Raw genomic sequence first — 21,734 nt, 5'->3', positions numbered from 1 at the left:
CCCTATTGTGAAAAAGACATCCTTTTTACGTGTTTTTTGGGTCGCGCATGGTATCCACTCGTCAATGTAAGTGGCCCCCAGGAATTAATAAGAGTTGTGGATCTGTCAAATACATGTATGTGATACCACCCATCCACATGTCATGTGACAATCATTTTCAAATGCCATTTTCACTAAAAATATGAAAATATTCTACTACATGTAGTGCATCATTCATGAGACACATTCATTCATACATGTACAGTACATGTTTTTTTAAGAGGAAAATTGCTGTATCATACAAGTCACATTGTAATATCTTTAAATGAAAAATAACATGTTAGCCACTGTTAGCTCTTTAGACATGAACTGAACCAGTATCAGTTCCATTCCCATATTGTAAATTGACATTTGTAAGCCAATGGGGGTCCTCTACAACTTTCATAGCTTATCGTTCCCTTGTCATTTCCTGTTCCTTTGTTTGCTCTCATGATTATAAACTTGATTTCTGGTTGATAGATTACTATTTCTTAATTTGTGGAAGCACCCCGCTCGTATGTCAGACTTTAAAACTGTGTCCATTCCAATGCTGATGTGTAGCTCTCCACTTGAGGATAAACCAAACCAAAGTTCATGTGTTTGCTCCATGACCTCCCCTTTAAAATTTCATTTAAAAAGGAGTGTTTTATTGTAAAACAACAATACAGGTAGATTGCTTCCCCTAATTACTCCTGCATCGTGCATTCTATGGTATACTTTGAACCTTAGGTACCATGTCCGTCTTGTATCTTACAGTCCGACCTTGCAATGTGTCTGTTTTCTGAATGGTTGGTATGAGCCTGGCGGACAAGGTAAGCACGGTTGATATCCTGATGCCGAATAGTGACCCGATGAACACGGCTCTGAAATATGAAATAAAACATTATTAGATGATAAGGGGAAACATTCCACTTCCCTTTATCAGAGGTGCCAATCCTTTGTGGACAAAAATAATTACTTTTCTTTAAAATTTCAATTAAAAAAAAAAAAAAAAAAATCTGCATTCTTACAAGTTTCAAAAATCCTATTTCAACTGGAAAATCATATTTACTGTCACTTTTCCCTTAAAAATCCTACTTAATAGGATACAATTATTTGGCAAAGCTGCTTTATAATAAAGTCAACCATGCTATAGTGACCACCTGTTTAAAAATCAAAAAAAAAAAATCCCCATTGAAACATGTAGTAAAGGAATATCTCCATAAAGGCCACCTGCTCATAGAGACTTTTTCTCAACTCCCCGAAGTGGTCTTTATAAAATACAGGTTTAAGTAGTAGTAGCAGTAATGATAATGATTGATGATGACAATGATAAAATATCAGATATCTATGGACTGCTTTTTAGGCCCCTACAGTTTTGTGGTTAAATCAGGGCACCATTTCAAGGAGCTCATCAGCACCAATAATTTATCATTTCCATATTGTAACAAAAGACCTGTGCTTCTTAGCCCATCAATCCAAGGATTTCCCTGTAATTCTCAGAGCTGACAAATTTTCACGACACCACACAGAACGCTTTCAAGAACATAGAAAATGTATTGTCCAAATGCCCTTAATGGCAATGAATAACCAAGACGTCTTTGTCGAAGAGTCAGGACTCTGGACAAACAACATATTTGGCAATTATTCGTCAGCTCCGAAACTTAGGACGAATGAACTGCTGTTCCGATTCACCAACCTTCAACAAAGTCCCTCAGCTGTTCATTGTCATTTGACGAGCTTTATCAAAACATATACTGCATTCTAGAATGCATTTAGCACGGCTGTGCGAAAACTGGCTAATTAAGTCCGTGCTGACAATTTTCATGAAACACCTAGCAAAAACAAAGTATGTATGTTACCTTGACAGTCCTGAAGGGATGTTGATCCACTTGGAGACGACAGTCCGTTCGGGCACTGAAAGCATTCCGAGTGACCCCTCAGGGGTAAGAACTGACCCTCTTCACAAGGGATGCAGGGGGAAAAACCAGATGAGGAATGGTACCCAGGCTGACATTGCACTGTCAATGCAGAAGGAAATTAGAATGAGTTACACTGTGCTGCACTCAACCCAGGTGACTGGGTATCTTGTAGCATAAGTGCCTTGAAAGCATGGTAGTGCACTGAGATTAGTCTAAACACTGTGACATACTCAACTCAGGTGAGATCACTGGGTATCTGATAGGATTAGTGATTTTACTGCACTGAAGACTGCTGATGAAGAGGTAGCGCGAGCTAAAACCGGGCTAACAGTAGTTGCTCTTTGTATCCTCTGGCAAGAAAAACCTTTATTATAAATCCAGATATCATTAATCAGGTTATACCACCGCTACAAGCCTACAAAAGATATCTGATGAAATCCCAGAATATATTCTCATTACTCAAACACTCATTTTCTATCATTGATATTTCAGAGATTAGGAAATACGGTATTTGCTTATTTATGCTAGAATCAAAGAGGAACGTTCTATTTATTTAGATAGGCATTCTAAATGTGCAGATGGAGCCAATTTCAAAATATGTAGTGATACTGACTTACTGAGCAGATGAAGAAGAAGGTTGTTGAGACGTTGCAATGTCAAAATCAAAGAGCCAGAAATTACTCTGGGATTTATCATGCATTTTAATAACTGAGAACCACAAAGATTTTTTTAAAGATTGAAAAGTGGTAGAAATTTCGAACTCTTTTAATCTATATTTTCATTACTCTTTTCAAATTAAACTTTACAGAAAAATGTTATTCAAAAAATTCAAGCATGCGTTGAACTAGTCCTACATCTGATAATTTGTTCTACTTTGATCCACATGTCCCAAGAAAGCTAATGAAAACTACATAGAATTTTGGTTTGTGGTATCTGTAAAATGATAGGTAACACAGTTCCAATGTATCAAGCACTAGGTAAAAACAAAATATAATAACTATTAATATTATCTGATCTAGAATATTGCAGAACATGCAGAAAGGGAGCAATTAATGCACAGAGTTGATAGAAATCCTTATATCAAAAGATTTAAACCAAGTTGAACATAATCCAATATGATAACAACAAATTTTAATTTCATTTATTTCAGATATATTTTACATCAAACTTTCACAATCAGCAGCATTTGTTGCGATAAGACTGCGGTAATGTACATGTACTTGGTTAAAATTCCTTCCATGCACACATGGTTGCACTGACACTGATATCAAAAGATTTAAACCACGTTGAAAATAAGCCAATATGATAGTAACAAATTTTGATTTGTATTATTTCAGAAGTATTTCTAAACTAACCTTCACAATCATCTGCACTCCTTGCTCCCGGCCCCCTGGTAAAGGTTCCCTCCGCACATGGCTTGCATTGACTTTGAGCTTGTTCATCTTGATAAAAGCCCCTTTCACATTCAACACATTCTCCAGATGAGTGAAGGAAGGAGTGCCCAGTGGGACAGGCAACTAGTAGAAGATAATAAGACTAATATATATTAAAGTCATGAATCAATGAAAGAGGACCTGTATGGCAAGTTACAAATAGCAACATGTAAGATCAGGAAAATATTTCACACAAGATTTATTGATTCTGTATTTTTTTTTCACTGCAGCATTCGAGGATCACACAAGAAATTCTGCTTAAGGCTGCAATGAAATCAAGCTCTGATTTGTGCTCAGAGGCCTAACAGGTCTTTATACACAACACTCTCCACAAGATATAAATACTGATATAGATATTCATACAACTGACATGGAGATTCAACAAAAGACTAGAACTTTACATAACTGCTATGAAACGTGTAGTGGTTTTTCGATCTAGAATAACTAAGAACTAGTCTGTAGGCACAGAACTTTGGTTTTTGCAGAGTCTGAAAGTGGTTTTCGATCTAGAGTAACTGAGAACTGGTCAGTAGGCAAGGAACTTTGGTTTTCGCAGAGTCTGAAGAAGTGAGACTAGATACAATATGTAATGTGGCTGCTTCTACCAAAGACACAGGCAAAGAGTTTGGCGTTTATTCTGCACTCTGGACATGGTATAACTGGTAAAAATGTCATATATGAGTCTGTGCTAGCAGACTAACTGAGAACAGGAAGAATTTGGATTGTTTCTTTGTTTCATCGGCCCACTTACTGCAGGAGTGATGACGATGATCTGGAATGTATCCAGGGTCACATTCAGAGGTGATCTCATCAAGCCACAGATGAAGGTCTCTGCCTGCAGACACCAGTGAGTTCCTTCTAATCCCACTCCCGACACCGTAAATAGGACCAGCTTGAGTCTCTGCATGTGAAATCCCACTCCAGACACCATATGATGGACCAGCTTGAGTACCTTCGTCTGAAATCCCACTCCTGACACCATGCAATGGACCAGCTTGAGTCTCTTCATCTGATATCCCACCACTGCCACTAAATATAGCTTCCCGGGTGTGTTCATGGATGTGCCTTGCTAATTGGTACATGAATTCTGTCTGGTTTTGCTTATTCTCAGATAAATCTTCATCCAACACCATACTCAGAACCTTGAGAATGAAAAAGATGGCAACGGTAGGAATAATAATCTTCAGGTCAGCATTGCTGACAATGAAAAATTGAATTGAGAGCCTTATTTGTAAGGGGGTGTGGATACAAATATCTGGACTTTAAACAAGAAGGTTGGGGGTTTGCATCCCAGCTTAGCTATTAATCAACATTTTCCACTCTTCAACCACATGAAATAAATGGGTGAACTGTATGAAGAAATCTCATTGATCAGGTGACATTTTACATTAGTTGTGCTACTACAATGGCCAACTATAGGTAGTAAATATATTCCTTTTTATTAAGAGCTATACAATGTAATCCTATCAAGAATATATTTTACATAATACATACATAGCACCTTTTTCTTGTAGTTACAATGTGCTGCATAAACCACTCTGCAAAAATAGTGCATGTTTTCAACTATTAACTATTACTGTGAATTAACTAATCATTATCATTGTTATCAGCATCATCATTATTATCATTAATATCATTCTTCTTATCATTATAATTCTTCTCATTATTATTAGTATTATTGTTAATATATTTAATATTATCATTGTCATCATCATCAGTATCATATACACGTATCATTATCATCATTATTATTATTGTTATCATTATCGTTAATATGTTTTGATTTTGCTATTTTCTGCATTTCATCGAAAGGAAATGACATTCGAACTGGACGACCCACATATCACATCATACATAACTTTTAGTGCAGTCACGAGTATATCTTGAACAATTCCTCTGAGCTCCTTGTATTACCATTGATACAGCAGCAATGCCAGACGCCTCTCCCAACTTCTCTGCACTGGCATCACGTTTCCGACGATCGTTCCCTCCTCCGCAAGTGACCCTGACATGGTCGACCTTGCAAAGCTGGTTCAGGGTGCAGATCTCAGCAAAGTTCGTCTGGGTGATGATGCTCACAAACTTCTCTGAGATGGCATTCACGGACTGGTTGTCACCACTGTCACATAATCCTTCGAAGTACATCATGCTCAGTGGAAGGTTCATACGCCTTGGGTTACGTCGTCCTGGAAAACAATATTAATTTCTCTTAAATCTATATATCTACAGAGTGTTTTAGCGATGAATTACAAATGCTTATTTTGGTCTGCATCAATTGCCCGTTCACATACTCCAATCGTACATGTAGTTTATCTACAACCAGTTAGTCTAATAACAATTTGGTCTAAGTACCATATAGCCCATTAACCATTTTTTTCTAATTTCCAGTTAAGATATACCCATTTTGTCTAATAGCCACTTGGTCTAAGTGATTAGATGACTTGTTCATGAAACAATAAGAAAAAATAGATTAGATAGAATGGACATTGTATCATCTGGAAAATTAACCGAATGACAGTTAGAAACAAGTGGAATGCCTCTGGCCGTCTCACCTGCATCACGCGGTTCAATATAGCAGCAGTGCTGACTTTGAATACTACTCTAACTCGCACAAGATGTTCAGTGATACATGGTTACTCTTATGTCCACTTTTTATGAACTAGACCAATAAACTTACAGAGATATGATGGTTATTCAACAAAAAACCCCAACATGGCCAAAGTTCATTGACCTTACATGACCTTTGACCTTGATCATGTGACCTGAAACTCGAACAGGATGTTCAGTGATACTTGATTACTCTTATGTACAAGTTTCATGAATCAGATCCATAAACTTTTAAAGTTATGATGGTAATTCAACAGATACACGCAATTCGGCCGAAGTTCATTGACCTTTGACCTTGGTCATGTGACCTGAAACGCGCACAGGATGTTCAGTGATACTTGATTACTCTAATGTTCAAGTTTAATGAACTAGACCAATAAACTTTCAAAGTTATGATGGTAATTCAACAGATACCCCCGATTCGGCCAAAGTTCATTGACCCTAAATGACCTTTGACCTTAATCATGAGACCTGAAACTTGCCCAAAATTTTCAGTGATGCTTGATTACTATTATGTCCAAGTTTCATGAATCAGATCCATAAACTTTCAAAGTTAAGATGGGAATTCAACAGATATCCCCAATTCGGCCAAAGTTCATTGACCCTAAATGACCTTTGATCTTGGTCATGTGACGTGAAACTCATGCAGGATGTTCAGTGATACTTGATTGACCTTATGTCCAAGTTTCATGAACTAGGTCCATATATTTTCTAAGTTATGATGACATTTCAAAAACTTAACCTCAGGTTAAGATTTCGATGTTGAATCCTCCAACATGGTCTAAGTTCATTGACCCTAAATGACCTTTGACCTTAGTCATGTGACATGAAACTCTAATAGGATGTTTAGTAATACTTGATTAACCTTATGGCCAAGTTTTATTAACAAGGTCCATATACTTTCTAAGTTATGACATCATTTCAAAAACTTAACCTCAGGTTAAGATTTGATGTTGACGCCGCCGCCACAGTCGCCGTCGGAAAAGCGGCGCCTATAGTCTCACTTTGCTTCACAGGTGAGACAAAAAGGAGTATTAAAAAATTATGTCTGGACTGAATGGAAATTCGACCAAACTGATAAGTGGTTATAGCCACGACCATGATAGATGATCTGAGAATTGGACATCACACACAAGGGGATACAAACCTTTGTAATGTTAACTTACGTGAGCAATCTGGTACATTAGAGTGAGGGGACCAAACTCCGGAGGAGCCACAAATGAAGAGTGTCTGGGGCGAGTCGGAGGACCTCAGACGAGGGATGTCATAACCCTTGTTACAAACCATTGTACAGTAACGTCCGTATGCAAAGCCGTCATCGCAGGCCAATGCACCATTTGCAGGGATGTGGAGATTATGACAAGGGACAGCTAGTATAAAGAAATTTATTAATATAATTTTAACACCATGTAGCAAGAGATGAATTTGCAAACTTGACTATTTTTTTCTATTTTGCACTCAATATTGCATGTACATGTAATATGAACAAATAAAATGTGTAATAACAGACTTAAAAATATCTTTTTCTACTCATTCTGCTCTTGAACATCAAATATAATGAATGAATGAATGAATGAAAGAAAGAACAAATAATTTAGCCTCCATATGCTGACTTATATGTGGCACACCATTTTAAAGGTGAATGCAAGTCAAGAACCTTGGGGGTAATTGAATCGTACTTAATATGCAAAAGGCTTACACTATTTATATATATTCAATTCAATTCAATTCTTTATTTCATTTCCATTCAAAACATAAAACAAAGTAATATAAAGTAATACAAATCAAGTACAATTTTACAGAAGGGCATTCTTTAAAAAAAATATATACATAATGATCTGTCCGTTATTTGTCCGCGATAAAAAATTTGCACAGTACAAATTCAATAGAACGCAATTTTAAAAACTTCCTTTACTGCAGTTTTTTTTCAAAGTTATCAATAAGCCTGATTCCCAGACCCAGTCTCATGATTCTTATAACAGCACCATCCCCCTGCATCATGAATTTATGTTTCAAAGTAACTTCTGGTTCCCTAGTCTATACCGATTTCCCTTGCTTTCTTCTCTCAGACATTCTGGCACTGATTACGCAACACACTCCAGGGCCCCATCTTACAAAGAGTTGTGATTGATCCGATCAATCACAACTATGGAAAGCCAGCAACGTCAAAATCTAAAATGCATGTTTGTTCAAAATACATTCTGGATATGACATATAATCATGCATCCATTGTTTTCTTGGAAATTCAGTGTGCTTCTCTTTGTTTACAAAGGACATTGTTCAAATTTCCTGGAGGAAAAATTACGACATTGTTGGATTTCAATATATTTTAGTTAGTTTGGATCAATCGTAACTCTTTGTAAGACAGGGCCCGGGTCTTTTAAGTGTGTTTCTATATGATATACTTCTTGGCTGATTTCTCATCCTGCAGAGATTAAACAATAAATCATGGCACTTAGCATGATATTAAAAATCTTGCAGGAAACCCAAACTGAGCAAGTTCCAAATTATGACTATGTACTTTCCCCTGATAGCTTTGTCAATTAAGTGAGGCGTTAATATCTAAACACATTTTGCTATCAGTAAATTATATCAGTCTTGATATCAAAATGAAATATGCAGTTCTTGATATTAATAATTAATTTCTTGATGTCAAGAGAACCAATTTTAAGTCACTATTTCTCTTTTTAAAGTGAACATAAACCTTTATTGTCAATTTAAACACTACAGCCTTCCTAGGATCTTACTTTCACTACTACTGCTTGATTATTATTTATCCTGTGGATTCATTGCTCAATTGAAAACTTTTTGCTTCAATTCTCACTGCTATCTAGGAAACAGTGGTCAACCTAATTGGGAATTAAAGTAAGCCTCGTAAAGATGTTGGTTTTTGCAAATGTATGATGAAACGCACAAATTGTGAGGGCATATGATCGCATCCAATACTTACGCTCAATGTTCACGTTGATACGACATTCTGCCTTCAATCCATTCATGCCGTCACTGGCCTGATACAAGATGGCATGGTGACCCCACGGAAGCAGAGCAGAATTTTTGTTTTGGTTACAGTTCTCAATGATGTCAATTCCCGGAGGAGCTAGGAACACAGGAACGTCCCATTTAACCGCTGTCATCTTCGTCAAAGTTGTGATGTTCTGGTCTGGTGGGCAAAATTGCACGACTGGCCGAACATGATCTGAAATATCCAAATAATACGGGGCACGGTTTCATCCTGTCAGTCTGATGTACAGGTTATATAAACAAAGCAATACAACAGGTTAAAGGATGTAACCAGTTGTGAGGGCATATGGAAATCACATACATTGTAGTAATGCTTTAATTCTATGCAACCATCTTGGCATGCATTTTCGACGGCTTCTGGTGCAGGAGAATGCAGATGCAATGACATAGGCAGGGAGTCGGCATATTTGAAAAGAGTACTAAGCAATAGACATGGAAATGTACCAGAAATTGTGAGATGCATATACTCGCTTGTGCGTTCATTTAGCTAGTTTCTGATGTCACTTCCAAAAGCAGATAGCAGATGTGGCCTCTTCATCTGAGCGATAGGGGGGTTTTAAAATTTTCCACTACGAATTCATATTGCCAGCCCATTTTATAAAACAAATAATGCATTTGTGTTGATAAAGGCATCTTGTGTATTCACTTTGTCATACAAAAGCACAAAGTGCTTGAACTGCATTGCCATGAACACACTCACAACTGCGCATTATTTGGATAGTATTTTAAATTTTCACAAAACCGCCATGAGCATGAGTTACAGGGGTGGATCCAGGATTTTTCGAAAGGGAGGGGCACATTTCCCCGAGGTAAAATTTGACAAGCAAAAAAAAAGAAAAGAGCTTCACTTTCAAAAGGGGGCACACTTCTGTTTTAACAATATTTGTACATTACAAATTTTAATTGTGCCTCTCAAAAGGGGTGGGGACACGGGCCAGCTTTGCCCCACCCCCCCCCCCCCCCTCTATCCACCAGTGATTAGTTATACACACACACCTACATTTCATTATAATTGCTTCTCAATAGATGACAATTATTAGATATTTTACATTATTCTTATCTTAGAATTCAGAATAATAAAAAAGAATACCGAAAGATCACCATGGACAATGAACTACTAAAGAGCCATTGATTTGGTGATATCATTGACTCATTTACTTACTGGTCACATAAACTTGGAAGACACAGGTAGCTGTATTGTTTGAATGGTCACTAAAGGAGAAACTACACGTGGTGTCGGTCGTGAAGTTGTAGGGCGACGTTAGGTCAATGGGATCTGTTATCATGGTAAGATCACTGTCAATGTTGTCTGCTGCATTAGGGAGGTCAAAGGTCACTTCCACTCCCCAGAATTCAGTGCGCATGGCCGTGACAGGTTCAACTGGACAAGATGTGAGTGTTGGAGCTGTGAGATCTGTAATCCATTACAGAAACATTGATTTATAAATACTCTATTACTTTACACTGGAGGATAAGGTCTACCCCAACAAAACGTTGAAAAGATTAATCGCACATTGTATCTAACATTAAACTCATGTTATATGAAAAATTAGAGTGTTATTATTTGCTTATTTTAAAAAATCAGTGATATGCATATCATCAGCAGTTTACAAATGATTGCTACAAACACAACAAAAATCACTAGAAAATGACATTAAATAAGGTTTTTAAAGTTTTTTATATAATGTTTTACTCACTATGGTTTTTACTCCTTATGGCTTTTATAAAAGGTCTTTTCTCACTATGGTTTTCATATGAGGTTTTAGCTCATTATGGCTGTCATATAAGGTTTTTATATCAGTTTTTTTACTCACTATAGATTTTAAACAAGGTTTTTTTTTACTCACTATGCCTTTTATTTTGAGTGTTTTTAGTCATTATACCTTTTATATAAGGTTTTTACTCACTAAGGCTTTTACATATGGATTTGAGTAACTCTCGCTTTATATTTTTACTCACTTTGGCTTGTATACCAGGTTTTTACTCACTACAGCTTATAAGCAAGGTTTTTACTCAGTATGCCTTTTATATGAGTTTTTTTATTCAATATGGTTTTTATATATAAGGTTTTTACTTATTAAGGCTTTTATATCAAGTTTTTATTCACTATGACTTTCAATATAAGGTTTTTACTGACTTATACTTTCATATAAGGATTTTACTCACCAAGGCATCTTAGTTGACCGATAGTATCCAAATCAGAGCTCCAGTGACCAGATTCTAAGCAGGTCACTGATTCAAGTGCCCCATCAAGTGTGAGATCAAGATCACAATGAAGTGTGCAAGTTGTCCCAGAATGCACTTTGTCTGATGATATACATGATGACGGAGAAACAGAAAGGCTGGAATCTACAACCAATGGGTCACATCCAATAACTGTAAAAGTAAAAGTAAAAAATAAGATACTGTCATATTAGTTGAATGGAATACATACATATAACAGTGGATTTTCCTAATGCACTTTACATAGCTACATGATGATGGTGTTGATTTTTTGTTAAGATTATAATGAGAGTTTGCTGGAATCACTGGAAATGCTGGAATCTATAACCAAGGTGTCCCATATCTAACAAGGAAACTTGAATAGACAAGATATTGGATTGTGATACACAAAGCATGTACCGGTAAAACATAGGAGAGGATTTTCCAAGGTAATTTTCGCTTAAGAGTTACATAGTAAAGTTAATTTCTAGTTTATACAAAAATGACATTTTTAAAGTAATGGGTCACTTTTAGATTGATAAAACAACCACCAGGTGTGCGATTTCCTATAATTACCTTGACAGTATGGATCTTCCTCGGTGTTCCAGTACATGTCTGTTCCATTAAACTCGCAGCTTGCTTCAGATGAACCAACCAATGAATAACCAACCAGACAGGTCAGGTGACACACAGAACCATGTGACCTGTCATATGACCCGACCAGGGTTCCAAACAAAGGAGGCTCATATGCTTCTTGACATTTACGTACTGAAAGAAAGAAGAAATGAAACAGAAAAAGAATAAAAGAAATTAAGTAGAACAGAAAGTTAGAAAGACAAAAGGAAAAAAAAGAGAAAATAGATAAATGAAAGAATAAAAAAAGTAAGCAATCCTATAAAATCATCAATCTAGACATTTGTACTTTACTGGCAGATCTGGAGAGTTAGGGAAGTTTAAGTGAACTGAATTTGAATTTATTGCATCTATTTCATTCATCATAATAGAAGATAGAATAACCTAGAAAGACTAAAGCCTTGTTAATTATTACTACCACCCTAACAAAACTGGAAACCAATCGATTTAAATAATAAGATAAGGTGCGAATCGCTTTTCCAGTCTTGAACAATGATCATAAAATACATTAATTTAAGCAACAAGAATTAACAATAATGAGGACCTGACAACTTTAAAAAACTGAGGTTGATTTAAAATAAAGTAGTAAACTCAGTTTAGCGGTATGAGTACCAACCCCAAAGTACTCACCAATGACATCTAATGAAAACCTGCAGATGTTTTCATTCCCGGTCTCATCTCTTGCTATACAGGTGACTGCATATGTGCCCGCAGTCATGACCCCAGCGTAGAGGTCACAGGTCACTTGAGGGTCACTGCCACTGTTATCTGATGCTTGGACAGACCACCGGACATTGGTCTCATTCATACCCCTCTCAGTGTAAACTACAATGTCAGCAGGGCATTCATCAAAAGTAGGGGCCTCCACATCTGGATGGAAAGAAAACCAAAAGTGGTCAATTCAAAATAATTTTCTTGACTAATGGATTCTATGATTCACATAGACTTTACATTATACGGGTCACTTACATAAAGCTATTGGGCTAAAGTTAGTCTTATTTGAGTAAAGGAGTGAAAGTTGAGCAGACAGAAGTACATGTACTGAGTCTCTCAAAGACTTAAAGACTAAAGACTAAATTTTAACCCATTAAAAACAAAAGATATTCATTCTGCTCACAAAACTTTGGACTTTGACACTTGGATTATTCTTGTCTTAATGTTTTCTTACCTACATATCCACAAATTCCTAGTTATCATTGGTATATTGTGGCAGCAGTGGGATATAACCCCCAAAACTAATTATTACCATTGATGTTGTGAAAGCAGAGGGATATAACCCCAACTACTTACAACTACTAACAATTATTGATACGGTGGCAGCCATGGGACAAAACCCCATACAACTATTTGTTATCAGTGACATTGTGGCAGCAGTGGGATATAACCCCATACAACTATTTATTATCATTGATTTGGTGGCAGCAGTGGAATATAAAACCATACAACTACTTATTACCATTGATATGGTGGCAGCAGTGGGATATAACCCCATACAACTACTTATTACCATTGATATGATGGCAGCAGTGGGATATAACCCCATACAACTACTTATTACCATTGATATGGTCATTATGGTGGCAGCAGTGGGATAAACCCCATATTATCATTGATATATTGTGGCAGCAGTGGGATATAACCCCATACAACTTCTTATTATCATTGATATGGTGGTAGCAGTGAGATATAACCACATAAAACTACTTATCTCTACTTATATTATGGTGGCAGCAGTATACAACTACTAAAATATATATCATTGATATTGCAGCAGCAGTTTACAACTACAGTCCGACCTCTCTCATCCGGCCTCCCCTTATCCGGATCTCTCTATTATCCAGACGCACACTTGCCGAGATTTTTTTTATTTTTTATCTTGTACCGGTACGTGAGGAAATGAGATTTCAATCTAAACTCAATCCTATACGTAAACTCTCTTTGATTAAATATATTTCCCAACATTCACCCTACACCAAACATATTTTTCATGAAAATATCTCACCCAAATCACCAAAAGAACTTTAGGAATGATAATTTCCAGTAAATCAGGGTGCAGCACAAACATTTCATCACGTTTCTCTTTTTGCTTCGCGGGAAAAACAACACATGTCTTGCTAGCTAACTTTAGGCCTCAATACGGACAGCGCCATCTATCATGTTTGAGCCTACAGTCAGTGTAACAATGGCTGACATTGCGAAGCTGCGATACCCGTCGCGATGATCTTATTTTAAAACTTGGTTTCATCGAGTCATTCTCTTTCTTTTGAGGTATGCTCGATGTATACCTCAGTCATTTTAGCAGGTAAATTATCCAAGAGTTTTGGCCATCGATCGATTTAATTTCCATAAAAACAATGCCTATAATTTGCACTGACTCTGCAGTGAATATTGTCTTTACCGTAGGCCCACTTAGTGTAGCTACCGCCGGTGGCCTGGGGAGGCAGTCGGCAGCGCAGCTGCGTGTATTTAATATTGGGTCTCGCAGATCCGGATAAATCCCTTATCCGGATTGGTGCTGGTCCCAACGTGTCCGGATAAGAGAGGTCGGACTGTACCTATTATCATTTATATAGTGGCAGAGTGGGACATAACCCCATACAACAACTAACTTTTATTATTGTTAGAATGGCAGCAGTGGGATATAACCCCACAAAACTATTTACTACCATTGATATGGTGGCAGCAGTGGAATATAAACCCAAAAAGTACTTATTACGATTGATATATGGTGGCGGTAGTGGGACATAACCCCATACAGCTACCTATTATAATTGATTTGGTGGCAGAAGAGTGGGATATAGCTCCATACAACAACAACTACTCATTGATTTGGTGGCAGCAGTGGGATATAACCCCATGTAACTATGGGGCATAACCGCATACAACTACTTATCATCATTGATTTGGTGGCAGCAGAGTGGGATATAGCTCCATACAACAACTACTCATTGATTTGGTGGCAGCAGTGGGATAAACCCCATGTAACTCTTGGGCATAACCACATACAACTAATATCATCATTGATATGGTGGCAGCAGTGGGATATACCCAATACACTAACTACTAATCACAATTGATATGGTGGCAGCATTGCCCAATACTGATTACAATCGATATGGTGGCAGCAGTGGGGCATAACCCCATACAACTACTTAATATCATTGACATAATGGCAGCAGTTTTACAGTTGCAAGTGAAAGGTCACAAACATATTGCTCGCCCCACAAAAAGTACATCAAGGCCTAAAAGAAAACAGAGAATTTTTCAAGCATTAAGATGACTTATTTATATCAAATAAACCATTCATTTTTCTATATTTTACCTCACTATCTATTCAACTATCTAGAGTGATGGATATTTGTATCATTAAATTCATTGTATGTAGGTGCAGCATACATATTTACTCCCACAGCCATACTAATATTACAAAAGAGTTGACCCAAGATATGCCAGGGGCGGGGACACCACCCTCAACCTGTGGTGTTTCACAATTTTTTTCTTCTGTTATTACTGCATATTTCCTGATACAAAATTTGCAACATTTAAGTATGTGGTTCTAAATTATGCAACATTTCATATGTATACAAAATTGCTCAAAGAATGCGTTTATGGAGGTGCAAACAAAATTATACAGCCAATCAATATATATGCATATTTTTGTATTATCATGAATGATTAAAATCACTGGCAAGCGATTTTATGCTGGTTATGATCAAAGTACTGTTGCTAACAGATCTTTATTGAATAAACAATTTTTGAGTAAGTTGTAAGAAATTATAAAAAATATCATTAAACTCTTAGCTACCATATACAAAATTTTTTGACAAATTCTATTAGAATGCCACAATACCTACATGTACTTTATTTAATGATATTAGAGCCACCCCCCCCCCCTTAATTCATCTGCAAAAATGCAATAGTGAAGGAAGCACATCATTCAAAAGATGAACAATATTTATGATTTCATACATATCAAGCATGAATTCATACTCTTTTTTTTGGGGGGGGGGGCAATCTATTAAAATTTCAGATTAAATAATAGATGATATGGGTGACAATATGGGGACAATGTGATGGATCCCCCAAAGCTGTGGTAAGCCAAGGGTCCAACACCCCAGCTATAGCAGAACTAAATAAGATATTAATACAGATTTCTTTTTTTAAATTCTATTTTTGTTGACTTTCAACAAAATGAAATATAAAAAACAACATTTATAGCCATATTTAATGTTTCTAAATACATTAAACAAGGCACAAAGACAACACAAGATGACACAAACCACCGCAATTACATTTGTCAGAGAGAATATGATCTGGGTAAAATGGTGTGTGAAATGGGATAGGAAGATTGAGATGGGAAAAGAGATTAAGATAGGGAGAGCGATGAATATAATTAGTTGAGGTCAAGATAAGATTTTTTTACTTGCAAAACAATACCGCAATACACCCCCAAAAATGATTATACTACATCAAATGAAACTTAGTTATGAAAAGAAATTGTAAGATGGTAAAAGTATGAATTCAATTAAAGGAACAGATACTAAAGAGCACTACATGAATAATTATATCAGAGAATACTTCAACTTTGTACATGTTAAATGCAAAAATAAATTTAGTAAACATAATATACACATATTGTAGAGTGGCCAGAGCTGTAAAGGGCGTGGTTCTAAAAACTTATAAAGATATCAGACAACCACACTCAATTAAGGATTGCCTGTGATGAACTGCCCTGGGCTGAATAACTTTAAACCTCAGGGATTTATTTGGCATAAAATATGAACATGCATGATTTATATATAACAAAGGTAAATAATGAATATTCAAATATCAAAGATAGCAAATAAAAGAAAAACATGAATATACATGGCAAAGAAATACATGAATATACATGGCAAATGAATATTAATGAACCTAAGTCAGAGGGAAAGAACCAATCAGAGAATAAGAACTTAGCAAGAATCAAGTATGAGTGAACATGAGCATGAACAAAAGAAAGGGATGGCAGAGTGAATCTAGTATGTTGAAAGGAATGTAAAGAAGGTTATGGAAGAAAAGACAGAATTTTGATGACTAACAAGAGAAGAGAGGATGATCAAGAATAATGAAGAACACATCTATAAAACCCTGTTCACACTACAGCTATACAAACAATATCTCCTCTTACAAATAAAATGTCCCCATTTCAAAATTGCAGTAATCTTCATGTATGAGGAAAAAAAATATTTGACAACATAAAATGTATGTTTTCAACTATGATATTCATATTATGATATCTGAATAAAGTATATCAAGTTTTTATTTCATATCAATCATGGTGACTATGAAGTTAAAAAAAATACATGTATTATAGGCCTATATGTATTCCACCGCTGTCACCAATTTGAAGAGTGGCTAGCTCTACAATATGAACATTTCTAAGGAACCAAATATATAAGCAATGCATTGTATGATAACAGAAAAGCTGATATACATAAAGCATATAAAAATGTACATAAAAACACAAAATACTTAAATGTGTTCTCCAGAATGGAAATAAAGCAACACAAACAATGATGAAAAAAGAAAAAGTGGAAAAAAGCGAAAAATGTTCATATATATATATATATATACATACATACATGTACATATACATATATATATAGGCATATAGTAGAATAATCATGTCTCAAAAATAAAAGGTAAATTTCCATTCTTTGCAGTGCCCATGATGCAACCCCCCCCAAAAAAAAAAAAAATAATTAAATAAAATAAAAATCTGTCACAGTCATGAAAAATATGTCTATTCAGAATGAATGCATACGTATATACATTCATTCTGAAAGACATGTTAATAAACTTAAAATAATATGAAAAGGTCATAAAAAATAATCCAAAACATTGAAGAAAACAGGCTCAAATATTTCACTATATGTTTCTTTCATTTATTCAGATATATTAAATTAGAGCATTATATTCCTGTCAAATGTCTTTCTTTTTTTATCCTACTGAATGCCAAAGCTAGTCTCCCATATCAATGATATGATACAGTGGCAGCAGCCGGTAAAGCAACATTAGTTGTAGGCTGTAACAGTGAAATCCATTTCAATATATCCTTCCCTTTAACTCTGTCTCCCAATGACCTTTTGTAGTAAGGCCACCTGTCTGTCTAGGGCCATTATTAAACATCTATTCATAGCTACACACACTCAAGAACTACTTGTACACCCAATTGGATACAATACCTACCATACCACCCCAGGCCACACACATATTCATACATCACACACACACAAGAAAGAAACAAATCTGATTGAGCACACACACACAACTAATACACGCAAACCACACACAGAGAAGTTAACACACTGCATCCAAACTATACACACAGGCAAGGTCTTTATGCAGAGGGGATTTGTATGCATACAGTGCCTATATACACAATCCCAGTATACAGATCTAATAGAGCATGCCATTCAGTGCACTGGCTGTACATATACTTCAAGCTGTCTGGCAGAGTTTTGTGGTTTTTCTTCCAGCAATATCCATTGAGGCATTTTAGAACTTTTGTTTCATTTTATCTGCCCAAACATTTTGTATACTTTTTATCTGACATCATTTGACCAGGCAATAATCTTCATGAATGTAATTTACTAAGTTTTGATCAAGGCCAGAGACTGCAGTTCTACAAAATGTTATTGCTTACTCAGACATACATGTAATGAGACACTGTGACAATTAAGCAAGGATATCACTTTGGGATTAGTATATCTCAACCACCAGCTACCAGCGATCATAGCATCCCGGTAACACCTGCAACTTCGCCAACACTACAAGCAACACCTACAACTACCAAGTTGCTAACGTACAAACTTACAGTCTACCCCTGCAGGCAACAACACAGCATCATCTTGCATCATGTATCATATTAGCATCACTGACAACAGTTAGGTAGCGCTTCAGCAACATTGCCTACCACTTCCGCACTGCAGTTTCATACCACTCCTACAACACGCAAACGGACTTATCATCGGCTGATAAAAAGTCAGACGTGATTCATTCAAGTGGAAATGAGCTATCACAACTCTCTTCCACATCTTTAACGTCAGCAATGGCATCAAAGACCACATCAGCAATACCATCAGCAACCACATCATCTGACTGTGAAGGTAATATTATTCAATCAAAATCAAGCTTTGCGGAGGTATTGAATCTACAAACCACAAGCACACTGACAGCATCATCCTGCAATGAGAAAACAACTAGTTTCGCCACCATGCAACCTACAACCCCAGTTGGCAACACAGACAACGCATTCCCAAAGATTCTTCAATCTCAGGCAGTGGTTAATGCAAAGAGAAGTTGCCCACAGAATGAGCAAACTCCTGAACATGCAACATCTCTCACAACACCAACCACACCCGACGGTCAAGCAGCCACACCTACCACTACCAACAGTCAAACAGGAACTTGTTCAGAGCAGAAATGTGCAAGCGGATCGGTGTCAGGTTCAGAACCTTATTCATCAACAATCTCAACTTCAGCAACTGCAACAACAACTCTACCATCAAACCGAATACGACCTGCTTCTTCACCCCATCCCAATGTGTCACAGCCATTTCACCCAGGCAAGCTTTCTCGCAACCAGTTACCCCTCGATATGAAGATTGAAGCTATACGTCTGAGGGAGGAGGAGGGGCTAAGTGCGCGGAGCATCATGGAGATCATGAATATGCATGGGTTTAAATGTGGAAAGACACAAGTGCAAAACATCTTGAAGCGTAAAGATGAATGGATTGACCAATATGCACAAAATGTACCGCTTTCTCGCAAACGGAAGCTGCGTAAGACAGGCAATGAGGAGATCAACCACAAGGTTTACGAGTGGTTTGAAGGCGCTATAGACCGTATGATACCAGTAAATGGACCGATGTTGCAACAAAAAGCAGTGGAGATAGCGAGGGAGCTTGGTATAGCGGAGTTCAAGGGATCAAACGGATGGTTGGAATCGTTCCGAAGGCGGCATAGTATCTCCTTCGGGAAAGCAAAGGGATTGGAAGGAGACAGCCCGGCCAGTGCCTTAATGATTCCAAAGAAATCTTCGCTTTTGGAAAAAGGTTCCCTTGGAAGCAATGGAGAAACTTTGTCAAAAGAGCTCCCACAAATGATAGTTGGGGAATATATGAAGAAGGATACATGTACGTCTGAAAGTTCTCTGCAAGCAGGGGCGATAGACGGAAATGATAGCCCTAAACTTTTGGCGATGTTACTGAAGAAGAAGGGAAATGATTGGTGTAAAATCAAACAGGACGACACTGCCGGGCCAGAGAAAGGTCAGAATGAGAAGAATGAAGAAGAGAAGAAAGACAATGAGGACAAGAAAGACAAGGAGGAAAAGGAGACTTCGAGCAATCTCAAGTTTAAGTCCATCCATCACGTTGCTGAAGCACTGAGGGAAATGAAAATCTTCTTTGCTACCAACAACTATTCTCATCTTCTCGATAGCTGTTTGGATCTTGAGGAGCAGGTTACGCTGGAAAGCATTGCAAGGAAAGAGGCAGAGGAGAAGGCTACGGTCCTTGATCACCTACACCCCTTGGACACCCGACCCTCGTCTAACATGGATCCCACTTAACTTTGGAGCGACATACAGGGCATGGACCTGGCCATGGAAGAATATCTATTGTTACTGGGGATGCTGTGACAATGCTCAGCAATCCTCGTAACAATACAATCATCCTCCATGGACAGGTCCCTGATGCAGGGGCTGCGGAACGGTATCGAAAGTCAGGTGGGGGTGACTATGCAAAGAATTACAATTAGATAGTCATTTTTAGATTTATGTTCAAGGTTTTGATGAACATTTGGGGGGCAACCCCCCCCGCCAGTTTGACTTGTACATGCATGCAGAGGGATATTGACACTCAACTTTCAATTCATTCTTAATTTCAGCTGATTTACATGTATAATTGTCAAAGGGGAAGTTCACCCTGATGTCGATTGGTTAAAATTTATACAAGTTGAAAATAAAATATATTGGTGAGATTTGGTGAAAATCTATTAAAGAATATAGCGATTAATTTTTTCATAGTTTTTCTTTGTGATGTCACATGCAAGCATCTCCCCATCTGACATTTTCTAAAAAATTGAAAATGATTATTATATCATCAGACCTATCTCTTATCTGCTTAGAAAGATGAACTAGTTGGTTAACAAAATCTATTAAAAATGGGAATTCCTGGAATTCAGCACCTGCTTGCAGATGTTGTCACTAATTGAAAACTAAGAAAAATCATACATTAACTTTATTTTCTTTTATGGATTTTCCTCACACTTTCGCTAGCATTTTTCACAATTTTGTCAACTTTTTTTTGAAACACCTGTATTGGTCAGAGTGAACTTCCCCTTTAAATCTTTGTTTAGCATTTCAAACAATTATCTCTGTGCATATATTTAATATCTTTCTTATACAGGAGGGGCACTATGTTTTTGAATTATTTTGATAATTCTGATTAATTATCAAAGTAAACAGCTCCGCATACACCATAAAAGAGCTTTAAAGAGTTTAATACATAAAATTTGATGTCAAACACTTATACCAAGTTTCCAGAAGAAGCAAAATGATGGATGTTAACCTTTGCCCTAAAACAGGGAGTTCACCCAAAAAGGATAATTTGCAAAAATACCATAAAAATAATAAAAAATATTGATGAAGAATTGAGAAAAATTCATCAACTTAGATTAAGAATTTTATTTGTATTCTAGGTTTTTGATTTGTGACATAATGTACGAGCAGCTGCCCCATATCTTATGCAATATATAAAATTCCTAAATTTCAATTTGTAATGGTTTGTGATGACTTTTTTTTCTTTCATGAGTGGGTGTGAAATAATTTGTCTATTGATATACTGAAGGTAAAATAGAAATTAAAAATTTTGAG

General features: G+C 36.7%; 2 protein-coding genes across 2 annotated transcripts in view; one reads left to right on the top strand and one right to left on the bottom strand.

Moving 5' to 3' along the window:
- Positions 1–12,608: 12,608 nt before the first annotated feature.
- The window catches only part of LOC121425885 (sushi, von Willebrand factor type A, EGF and pentraxin domain-containing protein 1-like), a 71,884-nt gene continuing 62,758 nt past the window's right edge, over positions 12,609–21,734 (bottom strand). Inside the window, exon 24 of the mRNA XM_041621975.1 lies at positions 12,609–12,685. The gene's annotated coding sequence lies outside the window, so the exon portion shown is untranslated. The remainder of the gene's footprint in view (positions 12,686–21,734) is intronic.
- On the top strand, positions 18,103–21,058 carry LOC121425884. The gene has a single exon (XM_041621974.1). The coding sequence runs from the start codon at positions 18,906–18,908 to the stop codon at positions 20,427–20,429; it is 1,524 nt and encodes a 507-aa protein (XP_041477908.1). The 5' UTR covers positions 18,103–18,905; the 3' UTR covers positions 20,430–21,058.

This window comes from Lytechinus variegatus, chromosome 13 (assembly GCF_018143015.1).
Source record: "Lytechinus variegatus isolate NC3 chromosome 13, Lvar_3.0, whole genome shotgun sequence".
In the NCBI taxonomy this organism is placed as follows: domain Eukaryota; kingdom Metazoa; phylum Echinodermata; class Echinoidea; order Temnopleuroida; family Toxopneustidae; genus Lytechinus; species Lytechinus variegatus.
The sequence above is the reverse complement of the archived record's forward strand: the minus strand, read 5'-3'. Positions and strand labels throughout refer to the sequence as shown.